Raw genomic sequence first — 23355 nt, 5'->3', positions numbered from 1 at the left:
TGACTTCAGACTATGAATTACTTATTTCGATAAATGCATATCAACAGATTGCACAGTGCCTCTTGCTCTTGGGATGAATTTGTTCAAGTCACAGGTGCGATAATTTTGCAAATGCTGCTGCATTCCAGCCACCAATTTCCCACAGTGTCTGCTGAGCATCACCCAGGCCACGTAAAGTCTCTCAGAAATGCTCCTGCACATCTTTTTAATCACCATGCATTTTAATGACAGATTTCTACACTCCATGGTTCCCTAGCCAGGTCCTCGCCTGCACCTCCTCAGCCCTCAAAAGCATTCGCTGGGTCTCCTGCTGGTGTCTCTCCTCCTGGGAAATGCTTGCAAGGGTTGCAGTGAAATGATCCCAGCTGAAACCAGGGCTTTCACTCGTATCCATTTCGCTGCAGGCAGTGCCCAAGACCTCAAAGAAACTACAAAAACCTGAAGTCAAGCTGGTGCAGGCAACAGAAATGAAAAAGCAGCGGGAACCCCACATGCCGCAGGACACGGCTCGTATTTAACGGTATCAAGCTTTGACTCTGCTGCTTCCAGAGCGGATTAGCATTCACGGCTTTTATGCACTATAGAAGAAGACTTTGTAAACACACTCAGAGGAACGTCCCTCTGGGACAAAGTTTGCTTCCCACAAAGGACACCCCCAGCGGCGGAGCATCCCGCCGTGTGCGGCACTGCGCGAGCGGTATTTCCTTACCGAGATGCTGCCTGAGGCCTCCCTGCTGCACCAGAGCAATGTCCACGCTGCAGCCAGTGCCCCACAGCCACCAAACCCAGCATCCTGCTCCTCACCACGCTCACAAACCAAGGGAGAGACCCTGTGCTCAGACCTGCACCAAGACACCCACCCGGGATGCGTGTGGCGAGTCCTTCAAGGAGCTGTGCACGCCTGTTCTGAAGCGCTTCCACAACATCCATGGGAAAAACAGCTCCCACAAGGTAAGCGTCCAAAATACCACACAGTCACAATTGAGCCTAAGGGTGTGAAGCCACCATGCAAAGGGCAACCCCACTTTGCAGGCAAATCTACAGGTACAGAGTTGACTGCAGTTGGGATTTTAGAATGGAAACCAGGAGCTGGCTGGCAGTGGGTAACTAGAAATCATTAAAATTTGACAGAGAGAACACTTGCCAGGGGAAGCCTGCACAAAAACATGGATACAGAGCCTGCCCTGAGCTACACAGCCATACTGAGGAGGTACAATGTCAACCTCTACATTGGAAATGTAGCATTTCCAATGGGCGGCATGTTGGGAGTCTCCTAAAAGGTTCAACACAAGGTTTAAAATTTCCTATTCAATTAAAAATCAAATCCCAACACTTAAAACCCAAATATCCTGCAGCATTTATGGCTCTGGCATAGGCTGCAAGGGGCAAAGAGAAGGGCTGTATAAGCAGCACATGGCTGCTCAGTCAGTCAAGATAAGAATAAACATTATGGTTGAGAAATGAACAGTTTTCACCATTGGAAATGAAAAAAACCACAACAATTTAATTGCAGGTAGGTTAAACTGTTTGTCTTCATCCCATCTGTACTAGTGACTTACCTAAAGTCATGAAACCTTCTTGGTTTTACTGATCCCTCAGTAAGTCCTGAGTCCCCTGGAGTCCCCATACTGGGCACACTAACACCCAAACCTGCCTGTGCCTTCCCGAAGGCTTGATTCTCCACCCTTAAACCCTACATATCCAACACCTGACACCAGGTTACAAAGGAGCTCTCTGCATGGCAGCTCATGGTTTTGGGAAGTTAAACCACATTTAAATCTAAAATCAGCAAAGAGAATATCAGACTTTGGCCAAGACACCCACCACCGTGACGCACAGCACGTGGCCACCTCCGAACAGCCCATGATGCTGGACACCGGCTGCCTGGGTGAGTGGCTGTGCTATTTGAGGCTGCCCTTCTCTTCCCACTCCAGCAGGCTATTTCAAATCCCATTTATAATTGGAAAGAGGCAGCATCTGTTTTTGCAGACCATGAGGTCAAAACTTTACTAATAACCACAGCACGGCAGAACACCATTAGCAGGTAAACAAGCCCTGAGTTGGTCTCAGAAAAGCAGCTCTATAGATGGTTTGTTCTGGTTTATTTTCTTTCAATTAATTGTTTTGTCCTCCCAACACAGAGTGGGAAGACAAGCAGACTCTGCAGTGCATTACATGTGTTTTAATATGATATTATCCCCCACTGGAGGCAATGTGGACACCTTGCCAGAGTTCCCCACAACTCAACGACATCAGCAACTCCAGAGCACTGGGAATTGTCTCCAGTCACTCACAGGGGATGACTGATGTTACAAAGGACTGGAAAACACAAAGCCTATCTTTGAAAAATACAGGGATGGGAACAAGGAAGCAGGAAATTATAGAATAATCAGCTTAAGTTCAATTGAAGTGCTTAGAAGACAAGGAGAACTTGAGCAAGAAATAACCTCTGCTCATCAAGAACAAATCACATCAAATCTCTCTTTCTGTGACAGGGTGTCAGAACTTGCAGGAAGGGGAGAAGAAACAAAGATTTCAGAGACCTGTGATAGTGTCTGATGGGACATGCCCATAACGTAGCCAGGGATGCAGAGACTGGCCTGAGCTGTCTGAAGGTGGGACCACCATTGCTGGGAAGACCACCCAGGAACAGGGCACTGCTCTATGAGCACAGACTGGGAGGACCCTACTGAAGCATCTTCCAGCAGAACCCACCCCACCAATTGGTGTTCTCATCCATGACTTGGCTGATGGCAGAGAAAACAGGCTGATTGCCCTGGAAGGCTACACCAAGCTGAGAGGGACTGCAAGCATGCAAGAGGACAAGAATTCAAAACAATCCCAATAACTTAGAAGAAGCAGTCTGGGAAAAAAAAAAAAAAAAAGGACTCAGTTCAACAAGGACAAGCATGAGGTAAAGCAATTTGGTAAGAATAATTAACCAGGCAAACACAAGATAAGGAATGAAAAGCAGGAAAAGTTCTGGAGAGGAATAGTTGAAAGGTTGATGGGATAAAAAATATAAACACGAGTCACCTATGGCAAAAGTGAAAAGCACACACAGTGGGATATATATAAACAGGATCACTGTTTGTAAAAGATATGAAGTAACCCCCAGTCTTCTGAGCAAAAATACAGCAGCACCTTCAGCCCTTTATCCCAGGTTAACCATCACTCCTCACCAAGGATGATGGTCCAGAAGAGAGTAACAAGAGGCAGACCAAGAATACATGACCTAAAAAATAGTGATCAAAGGAACCAGTGTGGTTTAATCTGTATTAGTAAAGGAAACAGTAGCAACTTCCAAATATCTACTGGGCTGCTGCAAAGGAAGGAAGGAACTTTTCTGCCTGTGCCCAATAAATAGAAAAAAGAAGAGAAATCCTGAAACTAAACTGAAGAAAAAGACATTTCTGTACGAATCATGAGAAAAACCTAATATGAGGGCTGCTAAATGTCAAACAGATTGTCTGGGGAGCTTAGGAGTCCCTGTCATTGGAGGTTTTTAAGAATGAATACGACAAACATCTGTCAGGAAGGGGTTGGTTATCAGCGATCCTGTGGAGGGCAGGAGATGGACTGAATGACCTCTCAAGGTCTTCTCCAGCTCTGTATTGAATAACGGCCTGATACGTAAATGACCATAATAGCCGGAACCCTGCTGTGCTGACACAGCCGGCCCGTGTTGGCTGTGACCTGTTGTAGCCATCGCCGTGTGCTGCTGACAATCTGTTGCTGCCAGAGGAAACTGCGCATCCCGGGGAGGGTCCTGCCGAGAAGGACAGGGACAGTGGTACCCAGGGTTGTTATTTCGGCACTTGCATGAGCCACAGGGAAAAGCTGCTTGTTAAAAAACAAAAGTGTGTCAAAGGACAACACAGCCCAGACAGCACAGACTGCCTAGTGGGGTTGGCCACCCTGCTTCTGAAAGCAGGAGGGGCTGCTCGGAGCCCACACAGCGCTGCACGCTGCTTTTGCTTTATTTATGAGAGGAAGCTGCAAGCAAAGCCACTGCTCAGGGGTAACCACAGGGCAGTTCTCCGAGCGTTCCTCTGCGCCTGAACAAGTACTGTGGTCTAGCACTTCTGTCTGAAAGCAACACACAACACCAACACCTGGGTATGCAAACATTTTGGCCAGCTAAAAATCTGACCAGCAGAAGCAAACCAATCCACCAGTACCAAGGCAGCACCCCTGCCTTGCAAACGCTTGTCACCCAAACCTCTGCAGGAGGCAGCTCTGGTGGGATTTAAACAACCTTAGCAGCACAACAGGAGAGCCTTCAGTGACGAATGAGGCAGAGGAGTCCAAGCAGCCACCTGTCAGACACCTGCAGCTACCAGGAGTAAATCGCACATCCCCGGCACTCCTGCCCTGCTGCCAGGGAAGGGGCTGAATGGGCTCATGTCATCCTGCCCATCAGAGCAAAACCTTCCCCCAGAGCTGCCTCAGCCCTGATGCCAGCCTTGCACCATGGACAAGCTGCACCTTGTGATGGTGCATGGTGTGCCACAGGATTCCAATTCCATCAAGTCACAGCTTACACTCAAAAAAAAGCTGCTTCTCAGCTGCAGCAGGGAGAGATGCTTATATGCCAAATACAATGAGAGAGTCAAGGGCTGGTTGGTCAGACCACACACCTTTAAAGACCTCTAAAAGTGCAGCAACTAGAAGAGCTGAGCGATTACCACAGGCGTAGGAGGCTGCACACTCATACACAGTACAGAGACACAATTCAGAAGCAACTGTCAGAATTGTCCTCCAGGCCAGGATAAGTCCAGTGCACTGCTTGAGTGACAGACTGGGTGGAGAAAAGCAACTGTTGTGTTGTCAGGAAAAACCAGTAGCAAGCATCTCTGCAACATCTGCACAGGATTCCTCCACAGCCTCGGCGGGACAGGGCCCTGCACCTCTGCTCTGCAGCTGCCTACTCAGTGCAAAGCCAGCACCAATATTTGCGTGCTGAAGCCACAGTCCTCACACCTGTCCCACATCCACTGAAGTTACTGGACTCAGCATTGAGCCACAACAGATGCATGCAGGAAAGGCAGAGCTGCTCAGATCTCCGCTCATCAGTTTGCCCAAAGAACCCCCAGCATTTGAGAGCTCTCCATAATTGCTGGTACCACCATCCTTCCACGCAGATTTGACCCACCTGGCTCCCATCGCCCATGAAGGTTTTGGCCATAAACATGAGGGTGCAAAGAAACACATCACCAAAGCCAAGCCAAGCGCACCCCGACCCAGACAAGAGCCCGTCCATCACCCCACATCTCCCCGACCCTCCGTGGGCACCCCTGGCCACAGCGCGCCTGGGGAACGAGCAGGGACCCCCGGCTGGGGCACCTCCCGCCCATCTGGGCACGGGCAGTCGGCCCAGGGGTCCCACAGGTCACGGTCCCCTGGGGGCCAGGGAATACCGCGGGGCCAGAGGCACACAGAATCGCGCCGAGTCCGCACCCCAGGGGTTCCAGCAGGATCCAGCCCTTGGGGATCCCCCAGGTCCCGCAGGATGCTCACCGGGTCTGGATCCCAACGCACCCCCGGGGTCCAGCCGGGCCCGACTCGCGGAGTCCCTGCACCTCCTCCCCGGCGGCGGGGCGGCGGCCGGGTCCCCGCGGAGGCGGCCGAGCCCCCCTTACCTTTGTGCCCGCCGAAGGCGCCGTACCAGGAGAGCGAGAGCAGCGCGCACAGGCAGCCGAGCAGCAGCGTGAGCGCCGTGCCGCTGCGGAGCCTCATCGCCTCCTCGCCAGCGGGGGCGGCCGCATGTCCCGGGCGCGGCGCGGCCTCGGCGGCCCCGGGGGCCCCGGCGGAGCGGAGCGGGGAGCGCGGAGCCGAGAGCGGGAGCGGAGCGGGGCGCACCGCCCGCACCTCCCGCACCGCCCGCACGCAGCGCCCGCGCCGGGCCCGCCGGGCGGGCGGGGCGGGGCCGAGGGCGGGGCTGAGGGGCGGGGCCGAGGGGCGGGGCTGCCGCGAGAGAAGGGCGCCCCCGTGCGGGGGAATGCGGGACTGCAGAAGGGCGGGGTGAGGGTGAGAGTGAGTGTGTGAGTGTGTGTGTGAGTGTGCGTGTGAGTGTGAGTGTCAGTGTGAGTGTGAGTGTGTGTGTGAGTGTGAGTGTGAGTGTGAGTGTGTGTGTGAGTGTGAGTGTGAGTGTGAGTGAGTGTGAGTGTGAATGTGAGTGTGAGTGTGTGTGTGAGCGTGAGTGTGAGTGTGAGTGTGAGTGTGTGTGTGAGTGTGAGTGTGAGTGTGAGTGAGTGTGAGTGTGAATGTGAGTGTGAGTGTGTGTGTGAGCGTGAGTGTGAGTGTGAGTGTGAATGTGAGTGTGAGTGTGAGTGTGAGTGTGAGTGTGTGTGTGAGTGTGAGTGTGTGTGTGAGTGAGTGTGAGTGTGAGTGTGTGTGTGAGCGTGCGTGTGTGTGTGAGTGTGTGAGTGTGAATGTGAGTGTGAGTGTGTGTGTGAGTGTGAGTGTGTGTGAGTGAGTGTGAGTGTGGGTGAGTGTGAGTGAGTGTGTGAGTGTGTGTGTGAGTGTGAGTGTGTGTGTGTGTGTGAGCGTGCGTGTGTGTGTGAGTGTGTGAGTGTGAATGTGAGTGTGAGTGTGTGTGTGAGTGTGAGTGTGAGTGAGTGTGAGTGTGAATGTGTGAGTGTGTGTGAGTGTGAGTGTGAGTGTGTGTGTGAGTGTGAGTGTGTGTGTGTGAGTGTGCGTGTGAGTGTGTGTGTGAGTGTGTGTGTGTGTGAGTGTGCGTGTGTGTGTGAGAGTGTGAGTGTGAGTGTGAGTGTGAATGTGAGTGTGAGTGTGTGTGAGTGTGAGTGTGTGTGTGAGTGTGAGTGTGAATGTGAGTGTGAGTGTGTGTGTGAGTGTGAGTGTGAGTGTGTGTGAGTGTGAATGTGAGTGTGAGTGTGTGAGTGAGTGCGAGTGTGAGTGTGTGTGTGAGTGTGAGTGTGGGTGAGTGAGTGTGAGTGTGGGTGAGTGTGAGTGTGGGTGAGTGTGAGTGAGAGTGTGAGTGTGGGTGAGTGTGTGGGAGTGAGCAAGTGTGAGTGCGCATCTGTGTGCGTCTGTGTCTGTGTGTGTCTGAGTGTGTGTGAATGTGTGTGTGTATGTGCGTCTGTGAGCGTGTGACTGTGTGAGTGTGTGTGAGATTGTCTGAGACTATGAGTGTCTGTGTGTGAGTGTCTGTGTGTGCATGTGTATGTGTCCGTGTCCGTGTCCATCTGTGTATGTGTGTGTGTATGTGCATCTGCGTGCACATGTGCATGTGTGTGCAAGAGTGCATGTTCATGCGTTACATATATAAAGGTACATTCTTGTAATCCTTTGCTTATTCCTGTCAATGTACGCCTGCCTCCTCATGCCCATCCATATGTTCCCACAAAGATACAGATATATCAGTGGGTGCCTGCGTGGGTCTGTACGTGTGTGTGTGTGTGTGTGCATGGCTGTGTCCATATGCGTCTCTCTGTGTGTCCATATGTCTGTGTGTGTGTGAACATGTGCCCGGGTCCATCTGTCTGCAGTGTGTGGGGGTGTGCACGTACCTGTGGCTGTGCCAGGGTGACGCACATCCCCCCACATGGACCCCCGGCAATGGCCCAATCCCTGCACACGTGGGTGCCCCTGGACAGAGGTGTGTGCTCAGCCCCTGTGCACAGGGATGTCCCCACGGGGTGCGCACAGCTGGGGGGTGCAGGATCAGGTCGGGGGCAGCAGTCCCTGGAGTCATGCAGGTATCCTCACTGCCATTACCACAGAAGTGTTTCATCTTGGTTAAGGAAACAGCATCCAATGTTTATTGAGAGTAAATCGAGGCCAGATGAATATCGCAAAAAGAAGCTGCTGCCTGGAAGGATATTATCCCTCTTCCAAAGGACCTGGCAATCAAGGGTTATGACCTCAAGCTCATGCTTGCCTGGGTGAAGGACAGAAGAAATCAGATTAAAAATTTTGCTTCTGTTTTCTTCTGTTAATGGGTCCAGCTTATTTCATTATAGACTGTACAGTGAGGTCAGGCTCCACAGGCATTTATTTGCCTTCATCATCTGAACTTGGTTCTGTGGGTGCGCATGAGGTCAGGCAGCTCAGGTGCCTTGTACGTGGGTACATAATTCCTGAACCAGTGAAAGTTGCCATCTTCCATTCCCCAGAGCTCTTTTAGCAAGTAAATATTTCTCAGACATGTAAATATTGTAGGACTGGCTTCCAGTGATCAAAGTCTGTTGCTTGAAATGTTTGGATCAATTAGGGTGCAATGTACAGCAAGGCACGTGCCCGTGCCAGAGGCAGGAGTGGTGATGCAGGCACTCAGCAATGCTCAGACACCGCCCCAGAGATGTCCCAAGTGGCAGGCAGGGATGAGCTGGGAGCCAGCCACCGTCTGTGGGCACATCTCCTCCCAGCAACACTCCAGCAGACATGGGAATCCTCCTGAAACAGGAAAATCTGGCGAATGGGTCCTCAGGCCTCTGCTCTGTTTCCTTCTGGAAAAGCGAGCGGCGAAGGGAGCCCAGGAGGGTGCGGGGGCTGCCTCCAGGTGCTCTGAGTGCCTCGTTGAGGGCCATGCACATTTATGAGGAAAAGCCCAGGTCGCCCATTTCTGCAGGTTATGGTTTTGTCTAACTGCATCCTTAGAATCTTCTCCAGTTCATGAAATAAACCACATTTTTCAAATCTTGAAATGGCCTCTCCCGGTGATTAGAAGATGCGGGAAGGAAATCGGCAGAGGGAGCCCTTTGGACGGCATCAAAGGTTTCTACCTCCCTCCACTGACAGAAGCCAGGGAGGAGCTACAAGGCCCCGGTACAGATCACTGCTCGCACCGGGCACAACCCCGAGCAGGGAAATCCCTGAGCAGAACTCTCTGGAATGCTGAAAAAACCCCAGGGGCCGGGGCCTGGACCTGTGCATCCTGACCTGGATTTTACAAAGCATTGCCCAAGCAACCATCCCCCTCAGAACATGAGGCAGCAGCAGGTCCCACGTCTCAGGGCAGCCGAGCCCTGCAGCACTTGTCCAGCTCCATGGTGAGCTCCCACATTCCCAGGCTCAGCCTCCAGCCCAGCACACCCTCTGCCAGTGAAGCCTCCACCACAGCAGCAACAGCACTTGCACATCACAGCAAAGACCAGGGGCTCTGTCCCACCCAGCCCACTTGAGTTCTTACCTCAAACCCACGTGTCAAACCCAGGAGCCAACAGAAGGTCCACAGGAATTAATGGCAAAACCCCCCAAGAGGTGGCAGACAAGTAAGAGCTGCTGGTGGGGAAACGTTTTAGTCCATTAAATGGCTATTTATTGGCTGTTTATTTTCAGAGGTGCAAACTGCTCCCACCGCTCGGAATATGTGGTGTGTCTGCAGCGGAAGAGAAAAGAGGAACATTAATAATTTCTCCAAGACAATTAATTAGACTCTTTCCCAAGGATGAAGTTTAATCTAATTTCTGCTGTTATACTTTGTCTTCATAAAAGTCTGAAGAAATTAACGAGCTTTATACCACCCTCTCATGATAAAAACCTTGGGTTCTCTTGGAAAAAATTGCAGTACCTGCCATTTTTCTCTCAGACCTGAAAAGGTCCCTTTTAATCTTGAAGTCCATCCCTCTGCTCCCAGTTTTATCTTTTATTCTGTTTTTAAAGTTTTGAGCAAATTTTGACAAGTTTTGAGAAGTTTTGAGCTTTGGTCCTTTTTCAGAGCAAAGATTAAAATGTGAACTGCAGAGACACAAAACTCCAGCAGCAAATAGAGAGAAAAGGTTTTCTTAAGGTGATCTCATGATCTTTGAACAGTTGATGTTGGCAATGTTGAGCGTGCTGCAGAAATGAGGACCCTCCATGGGAAGCACTCCCATAGCAATCCACAGGTCCTGAGGCCACTACAAAAATTAGAAAGAGAAAACATTTATTATGCCTAGGTAGAAAATGTAACCCAGATTTATAGCTGATTTTATCTAGTGCTCTAAAGAGCTCAGCTCTGTAGTTTGGCCCATCTTCGGGCTTGGTCCTTCCCAGGCTGCTTTATGCAAGAAACAAAATAATTTCATTTTCTATGTGTTTTATAGGCTGCTGTGTTCAAACATCACCAGGGTTTGTTTCACTGCAGTATAAATGTTTCCAAATCTCCTTAGCCACGAGAGAGGAAGATGACAACAGAGTGCTTTACCTTCAATGTGTTGACATGTTGATGCTTTAATTCAGGGCAAAAGCTACAAGTCAGGTTCTCAAAGCAACACTTGCCCCAAGCAATTTGCGTAGGTTGTAAAAAGCTCTTTCTCACCTTCAGGAACACAAGATCCTTATGGAATTGCATGACACCCCCAGCGTGCTTGTACCTTGTGCCTGCTCTCCACCTATTCTTCTATCTGCTCCTCTGTCTCAGTGAAAAAACTGTCCCAGAGTTTTCTGCCCTTAAAAGTTTCACGTCACAGCAATGAGAAACGCTGCTGAGCCTGTGTAAACACCTGACATGGCAAAGGTAAACTTCAGGAAAGCATAGCCTCAAAAATGAGACAGCAAAAAACTCCCTGCTCGGCTTTCTGCTCTGCCTGTGCCAATGAGGAAGGAGGGTTCTGCTTCCGAGGCATGAACAGTGTTTTCACTGGGCTGGAGGAGGAGGGAAGCGGTCATGGGACCGGGCTGAGTCACCAGCGTCTGACCCGACATGTCTGGAGCATCCTGCACCTCTCCAGAAGCCTCTAGAAGGAGCGTGTAGGATCGCAGTGTGTGGATGGGGCACTTGGTGCAGCCTGGAGAGCTACACATGGTCCCTCCATCACCACACACTGTCCTGCCAGAGCCGGGGGGCACAGGGGCCAAATCCTCCCCTTCTCACCAGGAGTGCTGGGACAGTGATGGGAGCCTCGGGCTGGAGCAATGATTTGGGGGAAAATTTCCTCTGGAAAATCCTCATCAGCCTCTGCTGTGGTTTGCAAGCAAGGAAAAGATTTGACATCCCCCTCCCCCACCCCACCTTGTTCCCCCCCAGGGTTTTTTTACAGCAAACATGCAAAGTTTGGACATAAGGAGTATTTCTGGTGATTGTGCCCTCGGAACAAAAAACTCATCAAATATTTTTAAACATTTCCCAGCAGAAGTGGGTGTAGAGAGAAAGCAGAACACTGAAGGGATGCTAATTGCTCCTTTTTAAGCCTTTCCTCTCTAACTTGAATATTTAAACTCCAACAGCTTTTTTCCTGTTCCTTTTATTGTTCCTTTGCTACACCCATCTGTGAAGCTGGTTGCTCAGCACCTGGGGCCAACAAGCCACTTTTTGGGCAGGGGTTGCTGTGCTGCTATGGGATTCCTATGGAACCATAAGAAAATATCCACATAGCCACTGCTTCACGCTGAGAATGCCAAAATCCAGATCCACTTACAAACAGAGGGAGAAACTTCTCAAGTGGATCTGGGAATACAGCGCAGCTCCTCGTGTGGCTTCTTCTAGGGGCTGAGGAACCAGCCAGAGGCAGATTCCCGGGCTGGAGAGAATGGGGGAGAGTGAGATCGGAGCTGAGAAAGCGCTTGCTGGGAGGAAATCCCCGACCTCGAGGAGGAGACTCACTGAGTCACCCCTGTCCCGTGATCGGTGAGGTAAGCCAACAACAGACCGGTGAAAGCCTGTTTTCCTTATGTTTTGTAAAAGTGCATGATGTCATACCCAGAAAGCTGAGCGTGACTCAGCATGTCCCACCAGGAGAATTGGATTAAAGTGGACACAGAGGAAAACTCAGATTTGTGATTTTACTTCAGCGCATTGCTTGATAATTATAAATGCAACAATCAATTAGCCTGGAGACAGAACTGACATGAAAAGACACGGCAACCTGAGGACAGCCCTCCGCCTCAAACACCACTCAAGCACAGGCAGGGGTGGAGAAGGGAATAGGAATTGGTGCTGTCTGGGACAGTGGCAACTTGGAACCTAAGGAATGAATGTGCCGGAGCTGGGTCTCAAAATACGAGTCTCTGGCATTATAGATGAGATCAAAAGTGGCCCTTGGGGTCTTCAGAAACAGGGCATGAGATGAACATGCTGGAGGTGCTGCATGGTGAGGCAGATCCAACACTGGCAGAGTGTCCTGTACTGCATGTCCTGCTTCTGCTGGTGCCACAGCAGATTTTATGGAGAAAAACCATAATCCAACAATGTCAAGTCATCAGCTTTCAGACATAAGGATGCACACAGCAAACAGGCAAAAGGGAAGGTGAGTGCAATACAGGTTTGCTGCCTACCCAAACCTTTCAATACTTCCTGCTGTAAAAGTCGCTGAATCATTTCCTATATCCATCCTTCATCCGCGCTTCCACCTGAATCTGCTGGTGTTTAAACTTTAACTCACTGCTTTGTGGTAGAAATATTAGCCATGTCATACCTAGAAACTGAATTTTCTAGAAAACATTTTGACTTAAATGGGGCAAACTTTTCCACTGTAAATACTATTTTCCAGGAAAGGGTTGCAATTTCAACATCGCCACACATATGCCAAAAATGTCTCTACATGAAGGGCCAAGTGTTTTAACATATATACTTTAGGTCAAGAAATAAACTACCTTCCCAATGTGGAAATTAAAATGTATGCTTCTCTTGATTACAGATGATAAATCGTGACACAGTTTCTCCTAAGTTCTTAGTATCTTAAACCAAGAAATACAGCACCGAGAGTCAGAGTGGTCAGGCCCTCGGGTGAAAGGAAATTAACACCAACAAGGAACCTAATAATCATTGATCCATCATTATTTAATTATGCTTGGACAGCACAGACGGTGTGTTCTGCCAGCTGAACCCTCCTGTGGCTGGATTAAGAGGCCTGTCAGCTGTATCTGATCTGCAAAAAAATACTGCTGCCAACCAGCTTGGAAAGGCCTCAGCACATCCTCCTGAATGTCAGTTGTGTTTACACCAGTGTCTTTATTTTTAGCCCCCCTTCCAAAACACGGGGTTCGGGGGAGAGTTATTTATTCCTGCCATGCTCGGCACGCAAACCCCTCCGGTGGGTGCTACACGAGCAGGGCTGGCGCGTGGCTCCCCACCTCTGTTCCCCGGCCGAGTTGGCCCTGTTTGCCACGATGGAAGGGACGAGCAGGGCCGGGATGGCCAAGTGCCGCGTTTGCACGTGGCTCGGCGTATCTTGGTGGCCGCTGCCGAACGGTGATGGGACCAGGACAGCCCAGAGCTGCCCCACGGTGCGATTGTTTCCCCACCGATGTGTCTCGGAGGCCACCCAGAAGGTCCCTATGCCGCACTCACTCCCCGCCGCCCAGGCCCCGCTGGTGCTTTGGCGACCACAACAACCCCGTGCCCCCAGACCCTCCTGGCACTGCCCCGGGGCGCAAACCCGGGCACAGGAGCTGCTCCCGGGGGCCGAGCAGGGCAGGGGGCAGACACGGGCATTTGCACGTATCCACAGGTTTTCCCGGCTGCAGGAAAACGTGCCTTGAACGCTTTCCCCTCGGCGCTAGATGGGGACGGACCGGGCCCGGGGGCAGCAGGGGCGGAGCCTGGGCAGCAGGGGCGGGGGCTCCCGGGGCGGGGCCTGTGCCGTGGCGCTATAAAAGCGGCCGCCGCGGGATCGCTGTAGCAGCTGCTCGCTCCGCCCTGTGTCTGGCTCTCCGGCTTTCGGCCGCAATTCCTGCTGCGCCACAGCCATGGCGGCGCTGACGGTGAAAGCCTACCTGCTGGGCAAGGAGGAGACGGCCCGCGAGATCCGCCGCTTCTCCCTGCCGCCGCCCGCCCGCTACCGGGCCATCTACGACCGTGTCGCCGAGCTCTTCCAGGGGCTGCTGCGGGCCGGGCCGCCGCCCGCCTTCCGCATGCACTACAAGGGTGAGCGGGGCAGGGGCTGCGCTGCGGGCCGGGCCCCGGGGGGGTGTCCCGGGAGTGGCAGGTGTCGGGGTGCGGGGTTCTGGGTACCCCGTTACCCCCCGTGGCACCCGACCGGGCCCCTCATCCTGCCCTTCGCCATTTACAGATGAGGACGGGGACCTGATCGCTTTTTCCACCGACGAGGAGCTGGAGTTGGCGATGCCGTATGTGCAGGATGGCGTATTCCGTGTTTACATCAAAGGTACGGCCGCGCAGCTCCGGAGGGTTACAGCGGGTCTCGGCTGAGCGCTTCCTGGCAGCGCTCCCAAAACCGGACAAGCCAGCCCCGGACCTTCCCCGTGTCCTCAAGGGCCTGGTGGAAGCTGCGGCCTCTGCGGGGAGGTTAAATAAAGGGCAGTGTAATATGACAGAACATGAATCTTCCCCGATGAGGTGGGATAAACAGACCACAAGTTTCCTCCTTGCCCTATCAGCTGGTCCAGTGCGAGGCTCTGTTGTCATTCTTGTTCCTTGGATACACTAAACTGGCACTGGTATTTTAAATATTCACAACAACGTGTTAGCCTTAATTCCACTCTCCCAGTGCATAGTTGCTTGATAGTACCTTATGTTCAGGTAGATGCTTTCAAAGCTTTATCTGCAGTTCATCTAGTGAGCCACACCTGTTGTCCCTGTTCTCATGTTATGCTTCCTGGCGTTCGCCTTCCTAATTCCTTCTCCAGAAACATTTTGTTCTTGCAGCGCTTGGGAAAGTAGTATGAAAAGCTAGATTAGGTGGTGCAGTACTAATCTAAAATAAGCATGCCAAGAGATATTTAGGGTAAGGCATGCTTGGTTTCAGGGGAAGGTCTCTTTGCAAAACCTCTTTGCATGTGGTTTAAGGTGTCTTACATGAGCTTGGCTTAGATTTGGCAGCCAGTGTAAAAATAAACTAACCTAGTAAGTCAACATTGCTTTGATGGGCTGTTTGTGCTTCGTCTTCTGCCTGATTTCCAGCCTGTAAATAGTAACCTGTTCTTGATGCAAAGTTTCCTTTTCTTAACAGAGAAAAAGGAGTGCAAGCGGGAGCACCGCTCACAGTGCAGCCAGGAGCCTCCCCGCAACATGGTGCACCCCAATGTCATCTGTGATGGCTGTGAGGGACCCGTGGTGGGGACCAGGTTCAAGTGCAGTGTCTGTCCAGACTATGACCTGTGTAGCACCTGTGAGGGGAAAGGAATCCACAAGGAGCACAACATGGTGATGTTCCAAAGCCCACTGCTTAATCCATTTGAGGTGAGCAAAATCTATGGATGGGAACTGATGAATGGGAGATTACTCAAATTCACATTCTGAGTTTCAGTTGCTCAGAACGTGGTTGTGTGAACAGTGTTACATGAATGTTACCCTTTACAGTGGCTTCCCCGAGGACGCTGGCTCCGTAAAATGCGCCATGGTGTTCCACCCTTCCCGTGGATGCACTGCTGGGGGTATCCTGGGCCTGCAGCTCCCTGCCAGAACTCAGAGCAAGCTGAAGCCACTGCTGCAGCCCCCAGTGCACCTGCTGCAGAAGGTAAGAGGTGATGCCCTGGTAGACAAGGTGGTAGTGGTGGAGCCTCAGACTAGCTGAGGTTCTGTAGCACAGGGTAGAGTCTGGGTGGGAAAACAAACACAGGAACTAATCTAATTTGCTTGAAATAATTGGCACAAAGTACGATTACTTTAAGGTGTGCTTGGGTTCATGCAATCAATGAGGATACAGATAAAGTATCTGGAACCAAACCAAGCCAAGCTGTTAGGTCAAGCATGTCACTATTCTACTCCAGATCTGCCTTTCAGCATGGCTAATGAGCCATAACAATGCTAGTGCTGGCTTTCTGTTCCAGGGGTAGCTCAGTTAGTTTTTCTCTGTAGTGCTTTGTTGTGTGATGTATGTGAGCGACAGGAATGAGCACTAAGCTGCTGTGGGGACACACCCTCTGTAGGTGCCCTTTCCGTCTGAGCTTGTGTGTGCTAACAGAAATTGTTTTTCTAGAAGCTTCTACTAACAGCCAGCCTCAGGACCCCAATGTCACCTTCCTAAAGAATGTTGGGGAGAGTGTTGCAGCTTTTCTGAGCCCCCTGGGTAAGTGACTTACAATTTGTTACCAGTCCCTGACACTGGTTTACAGGCCTGTTTAACAGGAGCAGCAGTCAGCTGTTGTGACTGGTCTTGGAACCATCTCCTAAGCCTCAAAGGCTTAATTTAACTTGGATACTAATAATGCCTAGGCTTAGAATGGCCACTTTGAGACAAAGTGAGGAAAGATTTCATAACATGTCAGCACTGTAACTTCAAGTCAGTGGTGACTGGATTTTGCCTGGTTTATGTGGACATAGATATAACTTCTGCTCTGGCCCTTTAAATATATGGCTCGTCTGTGTAGACGAAGATGATGATACGGTGCTTAGCTATTCTTTATTAACGAAGGCTTTGCATTTTAATTCCTGCATGTTACATGGCAAACTGTAGGATGTGAGAGAAACCTTAAGAGTGTAGAGCAGGAATTGATCCATTTAGGATCATTTAGGCCTGTGCTTTGGAAAAATCTCTTAAGACTTTGTCCACCTCAAATGCATTTCTAGGTATTGAAGTTGATATCGATGTGGAACACAGAGGAGAGAGAAGCAAAGTGACTCCCACTTCTGCCAACCAAGAGAATACCAATGCTGAGGCAACCAACAGTACTCCAACCCAGAATGTTCAGACCAAAGCAGACTGGAATAATACAGACTCTGCTACACAAGTAAACGTTGTTGCAGAACAGATACAAGACATGGTGATAGATCCTGTGCCCACACAAATGGAAGATGGAAGCTTCCACTCCCAGGTACAGGAACTGACAGTAATTGAATATCATCACTTAGCATGCATGGTGGGAGTGAATATTAAAATGAGAGCAGATTAAATTATATACAGCACTGTTACAGGTGTAAAAGGTGGTGGGACTTCTTGTGGATGTAATTCTCTGTATTAAAGGCAGACAGGAGTGTGCATCCTGCCTGAAAAGCACTACAGCACCTGGACCTTTTTTCTATCCATTTCAGGAGCACAGTGAGTCCAGCAGTTCATCGGGGGGTGAGGAGGACTGGACCCACTTATCATCCAAAGAAGTGGATCCTTCCACAGGTGAACTGCAGTCTTTGCAAATGCCAGACACAGATGGTCCCAGCTCCCCGGATGTGCCTCGGGATCCTCCCCAGCCAGGACCTACAGGACTGCGAGAAGCTGCTCTCTACCCACACCTCCCCCCAGGTAGGAGAGTGTGTGCAGGTTTCGTAGCTGAGAGTAGCTCTGGCTTGGGAACTGTCAGCTTGGCCTGACACAAGCAGACTTGTTACAGAGCTGGTAGAAACGAAGGTTGTGTAAGTTAGAGCTAAACCTGTCCCTGACTTGGGCAGGTTTGGCAGCTCTTGTACCCTGTTAGAGGTGATCAGGTGGTTCTTCTCTTGAATGTTGCTAAGTCTTAACCAGATGTCTGACCTTAGGCTAATACACCATTTGAAAAACATGAGATAGGTGCTGTCCTCAGTTGTGTCCTTGCTGTGTACTGCTCAAGAGAGCTGTTTAATGCAGGATGGGGACCAGTACATCCTGTGGCTTTAGGGCAGCACTTTTCTGGTGGGAGCAGTAACAGTATCCAAGGCCCCTTCACTGAGATCAGCAGCACTGAGTCCCACAGCAAGGCCAGCTGAGCCTGACTAAGCGGTTTCCTTAGCTCTGATTATGTATTGTTTATCTCAAACATCTGCACTTGTGGGAGACACAGAAGAGCGTGTCTCCTCACAAAGTGCTACCAGAGCCTTGCCTGGTTTGCCAATTACATGAAATAGCTGAACTCTCAACTATTACTCTCTTCACAGAAGCAGACCCTCGCCTCATTGAGTCCCTGTCCCAGATGCTCTCCATGGGCTTCTCTGATGAGGGTGGATGGCTCACTCGGCTCCTGCAGACCAAGAACTGTGACATTGGGGCAGCACTAGATGCCATCCAGTATTCTAAGCAGCCACCTCAGTTGTAGTAGTAACAAAAAGCAATTTTCTAGCTGAAAGCAGATAATGCAGCACAAGCTACTGTGGTTAATCTTTCTTCCTACTCTGGGTTTCTGTCTCATGTTATTCAGTGCTTGTAGAATGGAAGGAAAAATAAATACTACTGCATGTGATGTCTGTGTGAGCATTTCAGTATCACAGCTATGTTATTTACTGGACTAGGCTAAAACCACAAAGCATATCTGCTAAAGGTAAAACCACAAAAAGGCAGATCTGCCTTTTTGCACATACTTTGATGTGCACTTAGGGCTACACTGAAGAAGAGAAATGCAATCCCTTTGCTGGCTCTGGAGCTTGCTCACAGCTCTGGAAGAAAGGGTTGCTATGGGAGATCAAAACAATGATGTAGTCCAGGGAAAAAGAGCTGTAGTTTGTAAGGAGTCAATCACAGAACTTAATTGTACTGGCCAGGAATCCTTAAAGCCTGGAGCTTTCTCTCCCGAAGCTGACCTACTTCCATTCCTATTTCTAGCTGCTGAGGTTGCTAGACAACACCGTAACCTGAGAGCAACAGTCTCTTCCCCCTCCTTCCCTTCCCCCCAAACACAACCATCAAGCAACTAACCAACTTTAATAGTACAGTTCTCTATGGCTTTGAGTGAAACCACCTTCAGTTCAGAACTGTGCCTCAGTAAACAACATATCAAATGCATTAGAGACAATAAAGGCATGCTCAAGATGCCTGTACTTCTCACAGATCATCATCAAACTCCTCACCTGTGCAGAAGAGTTGCTCACAAGAAATGCTGCTCAGCTTTGGCACAAGGTTAGAGTTAGTAAGGGTGTTTGCCCTCCCTGTGCTACCCAAGCAGCACCTTCCTGCAGTGGTCTCTGCACCAGATCCTGCCCTTAGCACCTGGCTCTCAGGTTCTCTGAGCACATCCTCAACTGAGCAACTGCTGCTGGGTGGTCTTGAGGCCAGATCCTCAGTGCTAGCAACACACTTTTTAAATTCAAAACCTCTACCCTGAGGCAGAGTTTGTCCAGCCTGTCCTAAGCACCTCCAAGCCCCACCAGTCACGGTGCTGTCCAGCCCCACACCTCCACTGCCCTCCTGTAGTGCCATGGCCACTGCACCAGCATTTTCACTAGAGTTGTCAGATGCTGAGAGAAATTTTCTCCACTTGGACGGTTTGGTACAAGGAGTTGAAGGTTGTGTATTCTCCTCAGGCACTATAGACTCACAGACAGCAGGAACCACACTGCCTCCAGAACCAGCATCCCCATCATGTCCATCAGGCACTGTTACAAAGCATTTCTTGTGCTGTAAGAAGGGAGAGAACTTAGTTATAAATGCAGCACAGAAGCATTAAAGGTGGCATTGGCTTTGTCTGAATAAAACCTTTCAGAGAGAAACCCCCAACATACTTTTTTTCTCCCCAGTCATTCATTGGCTTGCTTGGAGAAGAGCAGAGAAAGCCTCACAGAAATTCAAAATTATGATGATACAGAAGAAGTCAGAAGCATCTTCTGTAGCTAAAGTACCTCAGTGGTTTTAACCTTTTTGGCTTGGTAGACGAGCTGAGACACTCTACTTTCTTCTGCAAGCTCTGGAACATCACTGGAGAGGAAGCGCTTCTGGTGTTTCCTGGCCAAGAAAACCATTCATAAAGAGGACAGATTAGATCCACTGTGATTCTTTCCACAGATCACCAGAGAGGTTCATACAATGCATGGCTCTTTATCCCCAAATGCCAAACCCCTACTCAGCTCAGGTCATACACTACAACCTGCACTTAGCTCAGATCTCAGAGATGAGCTGCCTCCCACACCTCCTAATCAAGTGTCACCACTCGGGGGCAGGAATTACAAAACCAAGCTCTCTCTGTACCTTTGTTCTCCCACAGTATTCTTTCTCTGGGAACAGAACTGTTGCCTTTCTAGAGCTGCCTCCTCCTCGTCGTCTTCCTGATCCTCACTCTTCTGGTCCAGATATTTACTCCAGCGACTGCCTTCTGTCCTTCCCTCCTACAACACTGGAGAATTACTAAAACCAGCAAAACATGGGGGTTCTGATATTGTTTCACATGTGCCAAATGCCTCAAATCATGAATCAGTTTAGGACGCGTTCCTGTATCACGTTCTGAGCGAAACGGTTTCTGTGTACATCTCCCTCTGCAGGAGCCTCTGCTTTGATACACCATTTCAGCTGTCTGAACCACATCAAGGGATCACTGGTTTCACTGGGATTCACCCAGGACACAATGACTTTGTAGGGATCTTACCTGCTGGACTGAACTGTCCTCACGTTGTGCTGCTCTATTTTTGCTGTCATTTACAGATTCTTCTGCACACCTAAAACAGAGATTTAAACTACTATTTCTAGAACACACTCCTGTCTGTTGATTTATAGGCTTCAACTCACCCAGTCATAGCACAGGGGATTGAAGAGAAAGCATGGATAGGAACGCTGGATAGGAGACATATCAGAAAAAACAGGATCTATGGAATAACTTAGGCCAAATGAATGATTTGCAAGATACATTGCACAAATACTTGATTAAATCTAGTCAGAGGGTAGCCCTCCTTGTTGCTACACAGAGTTGCAAGTTTGATCTAAAGCCACTAGTCATGAAATGACAAATTTTAATTGAGCACAACTAGGGATGTAACAGTGTTTGTTTGGTACAACAGCTTAAACTCACTAATTTTATCCCATGAAAGCAAGCAAAAAGGGAAGTTGTTTCACAATGTTTTGAATTTCACAATTCTTTGAGAATAAAAATAGCAACACTTTTTGATAAAGTGAACAATGAGTTTTCTTCCCCAAGCTTAGCCCTGAAGCACTGTGTAGTCAGAACTAAGTTATGTAACTACCCTTGACTGATCTCTGAAAATAACTTTGCGTAAAAAGGAGGCTGGACCAGTTCAAGACCACGTCCAGATTGGATGATTTATAAGCAGATTCAGGAATGAAATAAACAGGAAGGTGTTACTCAGATTTTCCAGCCCAGCAGGAATTACACTGAAGTGTTTGCACTGAACCAGTCTTTTATCAATAGCAGCACTGATTACTCAACAGATTTACAGTGTGAACCCCTTAAATGCCAACAGTTAGGCAGCAACTTCTTCAAATGGATGTTTTTTGAGGATGTAAACTGTAAAATGGACGCCTCCACAGTCAGCTCATCAAACAGTACTTAAGAAAGACCAAATTTTAAAAAACAACACAACAAACCCAAACCCTATTGCATATGTATTAATGAATAAAGGCCTTACCAACACATGCTACTGATCACCTAAAGTTACATGAAAGAAATCCTTGTCAAAAGAAACATGCTGGGACACTAAACCTTGCTCCTAATGAGGTGAGGACAAAACTGGCACGGTCAAGGCTTCTCAACAGGCCAGAAAACCCTCCCGTGACACGCTCAGGTTGGGCAACAGGCACCCAGAGTGTGAAGGTGCACATCAGCTGCAGCACATCGAAAGCAACGAGCAGGTAAAGGTTAAACACTGTACCAAGATGTCCAACCAAGCGCCTCCTCTGCTTCACCCTGCAGCAAGTTCAGCTTCTGGACGTGGCGCCTGCACTCCAGGCCCGAGCCCTGGCCATAGACCTGCAGGGAATGAATGAGCACAAGGCTGAGGGAGCAGCCAGAGGGGCACAGCGCGAGGTGAGGCGGCACCCCAGGTGCCACCGAGGTGCGAACCAGGGCCAGAACACGCGGCTGAGGGTGTGGGGCCGCCCTCACCTTCTGCACGGCCTGCCGCTGGCCGCACACGCTGCAGCTCCACCGCCCGCTGCGCTTGGCCTGGGAGAGCACAGAGGGGTCGGTCAGAGCCCGGAACCCACTGCCCCCGTCCCGTCCCGTCCCGCCCCATCCCCACCTGCTGCCCCTGGAAGCGGCGGCAGCGGCAGCACCGCAGCACCCAGAACCGCTGCGCCATCACCGTCACGTGACCCCGCCAGAGCCGCCAGCGCCCCCCAGCGGCGGCACCGGGCAGCGGCACCGGGCAGCGACAGCGGCACCGGGCAGCGACAGCGGCACCGGGCAGCGACACCGGGCAGCGACAGCGGCACCGGGCAGCGACACCGAACAGCGGCAGCGGCACCGAGCAGCGACACCGAACAGCGACAGCGGCACCGAGCAGCGACACCGAACAGCGGCAGCGGCACCGGGCAGCGACAGCGGCACCGGGCAGCGACAGCGGCACCGGGCAGAGACAGCGGCACCGGGCAGCGACACCGAACAGCGACAGCGGCACCGGGCAGCGACACCGGACAGTGGCACCGGGCAGCGACACCGAACAGCGACAGCGGCACCGGGCAGCGACACCGGCACCGGGCAGAGACAGCGGCACCGGGCAGAGACAGCGGCACCGGGCAGCGACACCGAACAGCGGCAGCGGCACCGAGCAGCGACACCGAACAGCGGCAGCGGCACCGGGCAGCGACAGCGGCACCGGGCAGCGACAGCAGCACCGGGCAGAGACAGCGGCACCGGACAGCGGCACCGGGCAGCGACACCGAACAGCGACAGCGGCACCGGGCAGAGACAGCGGCACCGGACAGCGGCACCGGACAGCGGCACCGGCACCGAGCAGCGGCACCGGGCAGCGACAGCGGCACCGGGCAGCGACAGCAGCACCGGGCAGCGACAGCGGCACCGGGCAGAGACAGCGGCACCGGGCAGAGACAGCGTCACCGGACAGCGGCACCGAGCAGCGGCACCGGCACCGAGCAGCGGCACCGGACAGCGACAGCGGCACCGAGCAGCGGCACCGGACAGCGACAGCGGCACCGGGCAGCGGCACCGGGCAGCGACAGCAGCACCGGGCAGCGACAGCGGCACCGGGCAGAGACAGCGGCACCGGACAGCGGCACCGAGCAGCGGCACCGGCACCGAGCAGCGGCACCGGACAGCGACAGCGGCACCGAGCAGCGGCACCGAACAGCGACAGCGGCACCGGGCAGCGGCACCGGGCAGCGACAGCGGCACCGGGCAGCGACAGCGGCACCGGGCAGAGACAGCGGCACCGGGCAGCGACACCGAACAGCGACAGCGGCACCGAGCAGCGGCACCGAACAGCGACAGCGGCACCGGGCAGCGGCACCGGGCAGCGACAGCGGCACCGGGCAGCGACACCGAACAGCGACAGCGGCACCGAGCAGCGACAGCGGCACCGGGCAGAGACACCGAACAGCGACAGCGGCACCGAGCAGCGACAGCGGCACCGGGCAGAGACAGCGGCACCGGGCAGCGACACCGAACAGCGACAGCGGCACCGAGCAGCGACAGCGGCACCGGGCAGAGACAGCGGCACCGGGCAGCGACACCGAACAGCGACAGCGGCACCGAGCAGCGACAGCGGCACCGGGCAGAGACAGCGGCACCGGACAGCGGCACCGAGCAGCGGCACCGGCACCGAGCAGCGGCACCGGACAGCGACAGCGGCACCGAGCAGCGGCACCGAACAGCGACAGCGGCACCGGGCAGCGGCACCGGGCAGCGACAGCGGCACCGGGCAGC

General features: G+C 51.8%; 3 protein-coding genes and 1 long non-coding RNA gene across 7 annotated transcripts in view; 1 reads left to right on the top strand and 3 right to left on the bottom strand.

The window, feature by feature from the left end:
* Nucleotides 1–5901, bottom strand: part of MGAT4B (alpha-1,3-mannosyl-glycoprotein 4-beta-N-acetylglucosaminyltransferase B) — a 51364-nt gene extending 45463 nt beyond the window's left edge. For both annotated transcript variants that reach the window (XM_032125007.1, XM_032125009.1), the window contains exon 1: nucleotides 5643–5901. In XM_032125007.1, coding sequence (XP_031980898.1) covers nucleotides 5643–5739 — 97 coding nt within the window. In that variant the 5' untranslated portion in view covers nucleotides 5740–5901. The remainder of the gene's footprint in view (nucleotides 1–5642) is intronic.
* A 3765-nt stretch (nucleotides 5902–9666) lies between these two features.
* On the bottom strand, nucleotides 9667–10874 carry LOC116451722. Its single transcript, XR_004243310.1, has 2 exons — nucleotides 10265–10874; nucleotides 9667–9863 (listed from the first exon to the last, which is right to left on the bottom strand). It is a non-coding gene; the product is annotated as an uncharacterized LOC116451722 (long non-coding RNA).
* A 2684-nt stretch (nucleotides 10875–13558) lies between these two features.
* SQSTM1 (sequestosome 1) lies at nucleotides 13559–17994 on the top strand. Of its 2 annotated transcripts, XM_032124532.1 has the most exons (8): nucleotides 13559–13810; nucleotides 13956–14051; nucleotides 14856–15085; nucleotides 15206–15362; nucleotides 15825–15914; nucleotides 16415–16659; nucleotides 16877–17084; nucleotides 17693–17994. In XM_032124532.1, the coding sequence occupies exons 1-8, from the start codon at nucleotides 13633–13635 to the stop codon at nucleotides 17848–17850; spliced, it is 1362 nt and encodes a 453-aa protein (XP_031980423.1). In that variant the 5' UTR covers nucleotides 13559–13632; the 3' UTR covers nucleotides 17851–17994. The 2 variants fall into 2 exon arrangements, with proteins under 2 accessions (XP_031980423.1, XP_031980424.1); XM_032124533.1 differs by lacking the exon at nucleotides 15825–15914.
* A 439-nt stretch (nucleotides 17995–18433) lies between these two features.
* MRNIP (MRN complex interacting protein) lies at nucleotides 18434–22350 on the bottom strand. Of its 2 annotated transcripts, none has more exons than XM_032124531.1 (7): nucleotides 21713–22350; nucleotides 21577–21636; nucleotides 21344–21441; nucleotides 20107–20176; nucleotides 19713–19849; nucleotides 19382–19469; nucleotides 18434–19145 (listed from the first exon to the last, which is right to left on the bottom strand). In XM_032124531.1, the coding sequence occupies exons 1-7, from the start codon at nucleotides 21770–21772 to the stop codon at nucleotides 18573–18575; spliced, it is 1086 nt and encodes a 361-aa protein (XP_031980422.1). In that variant the 5' UTR covers nucleotides 21773–22350; the 3' UTR covers nucleotides 18434–18572. The 2 variants fall into 2 exon arrangements, with proteins under 2 accessions (XP_031980422.1, XP_031980421.1); XM_032124530.1 differs by having other exon boundaries at nucleotides 19367–19469; nucleotides 21713–22270.
* Nucleotides 22351–23355: the final 1005 nt, after the last annotated feature.

Source organism: Corvus moneduloides, chromosome 15 (genome assembly GCF_009650955.1).
Source record: "Corvus moneduloides isolate bCorMon1 chromosome 15, bCorMon1.pri, whole genome shotgun sequence".
NCBI classification, from domain to species: Eukaryota; Metazoa; Chordata; class Aves; order Passeriformes; family Corvidae; genus Corvus; species Corvus moneduloides.
This window is presented reverse-complemented; position numbering and strand designations above follow the sequence as displayed.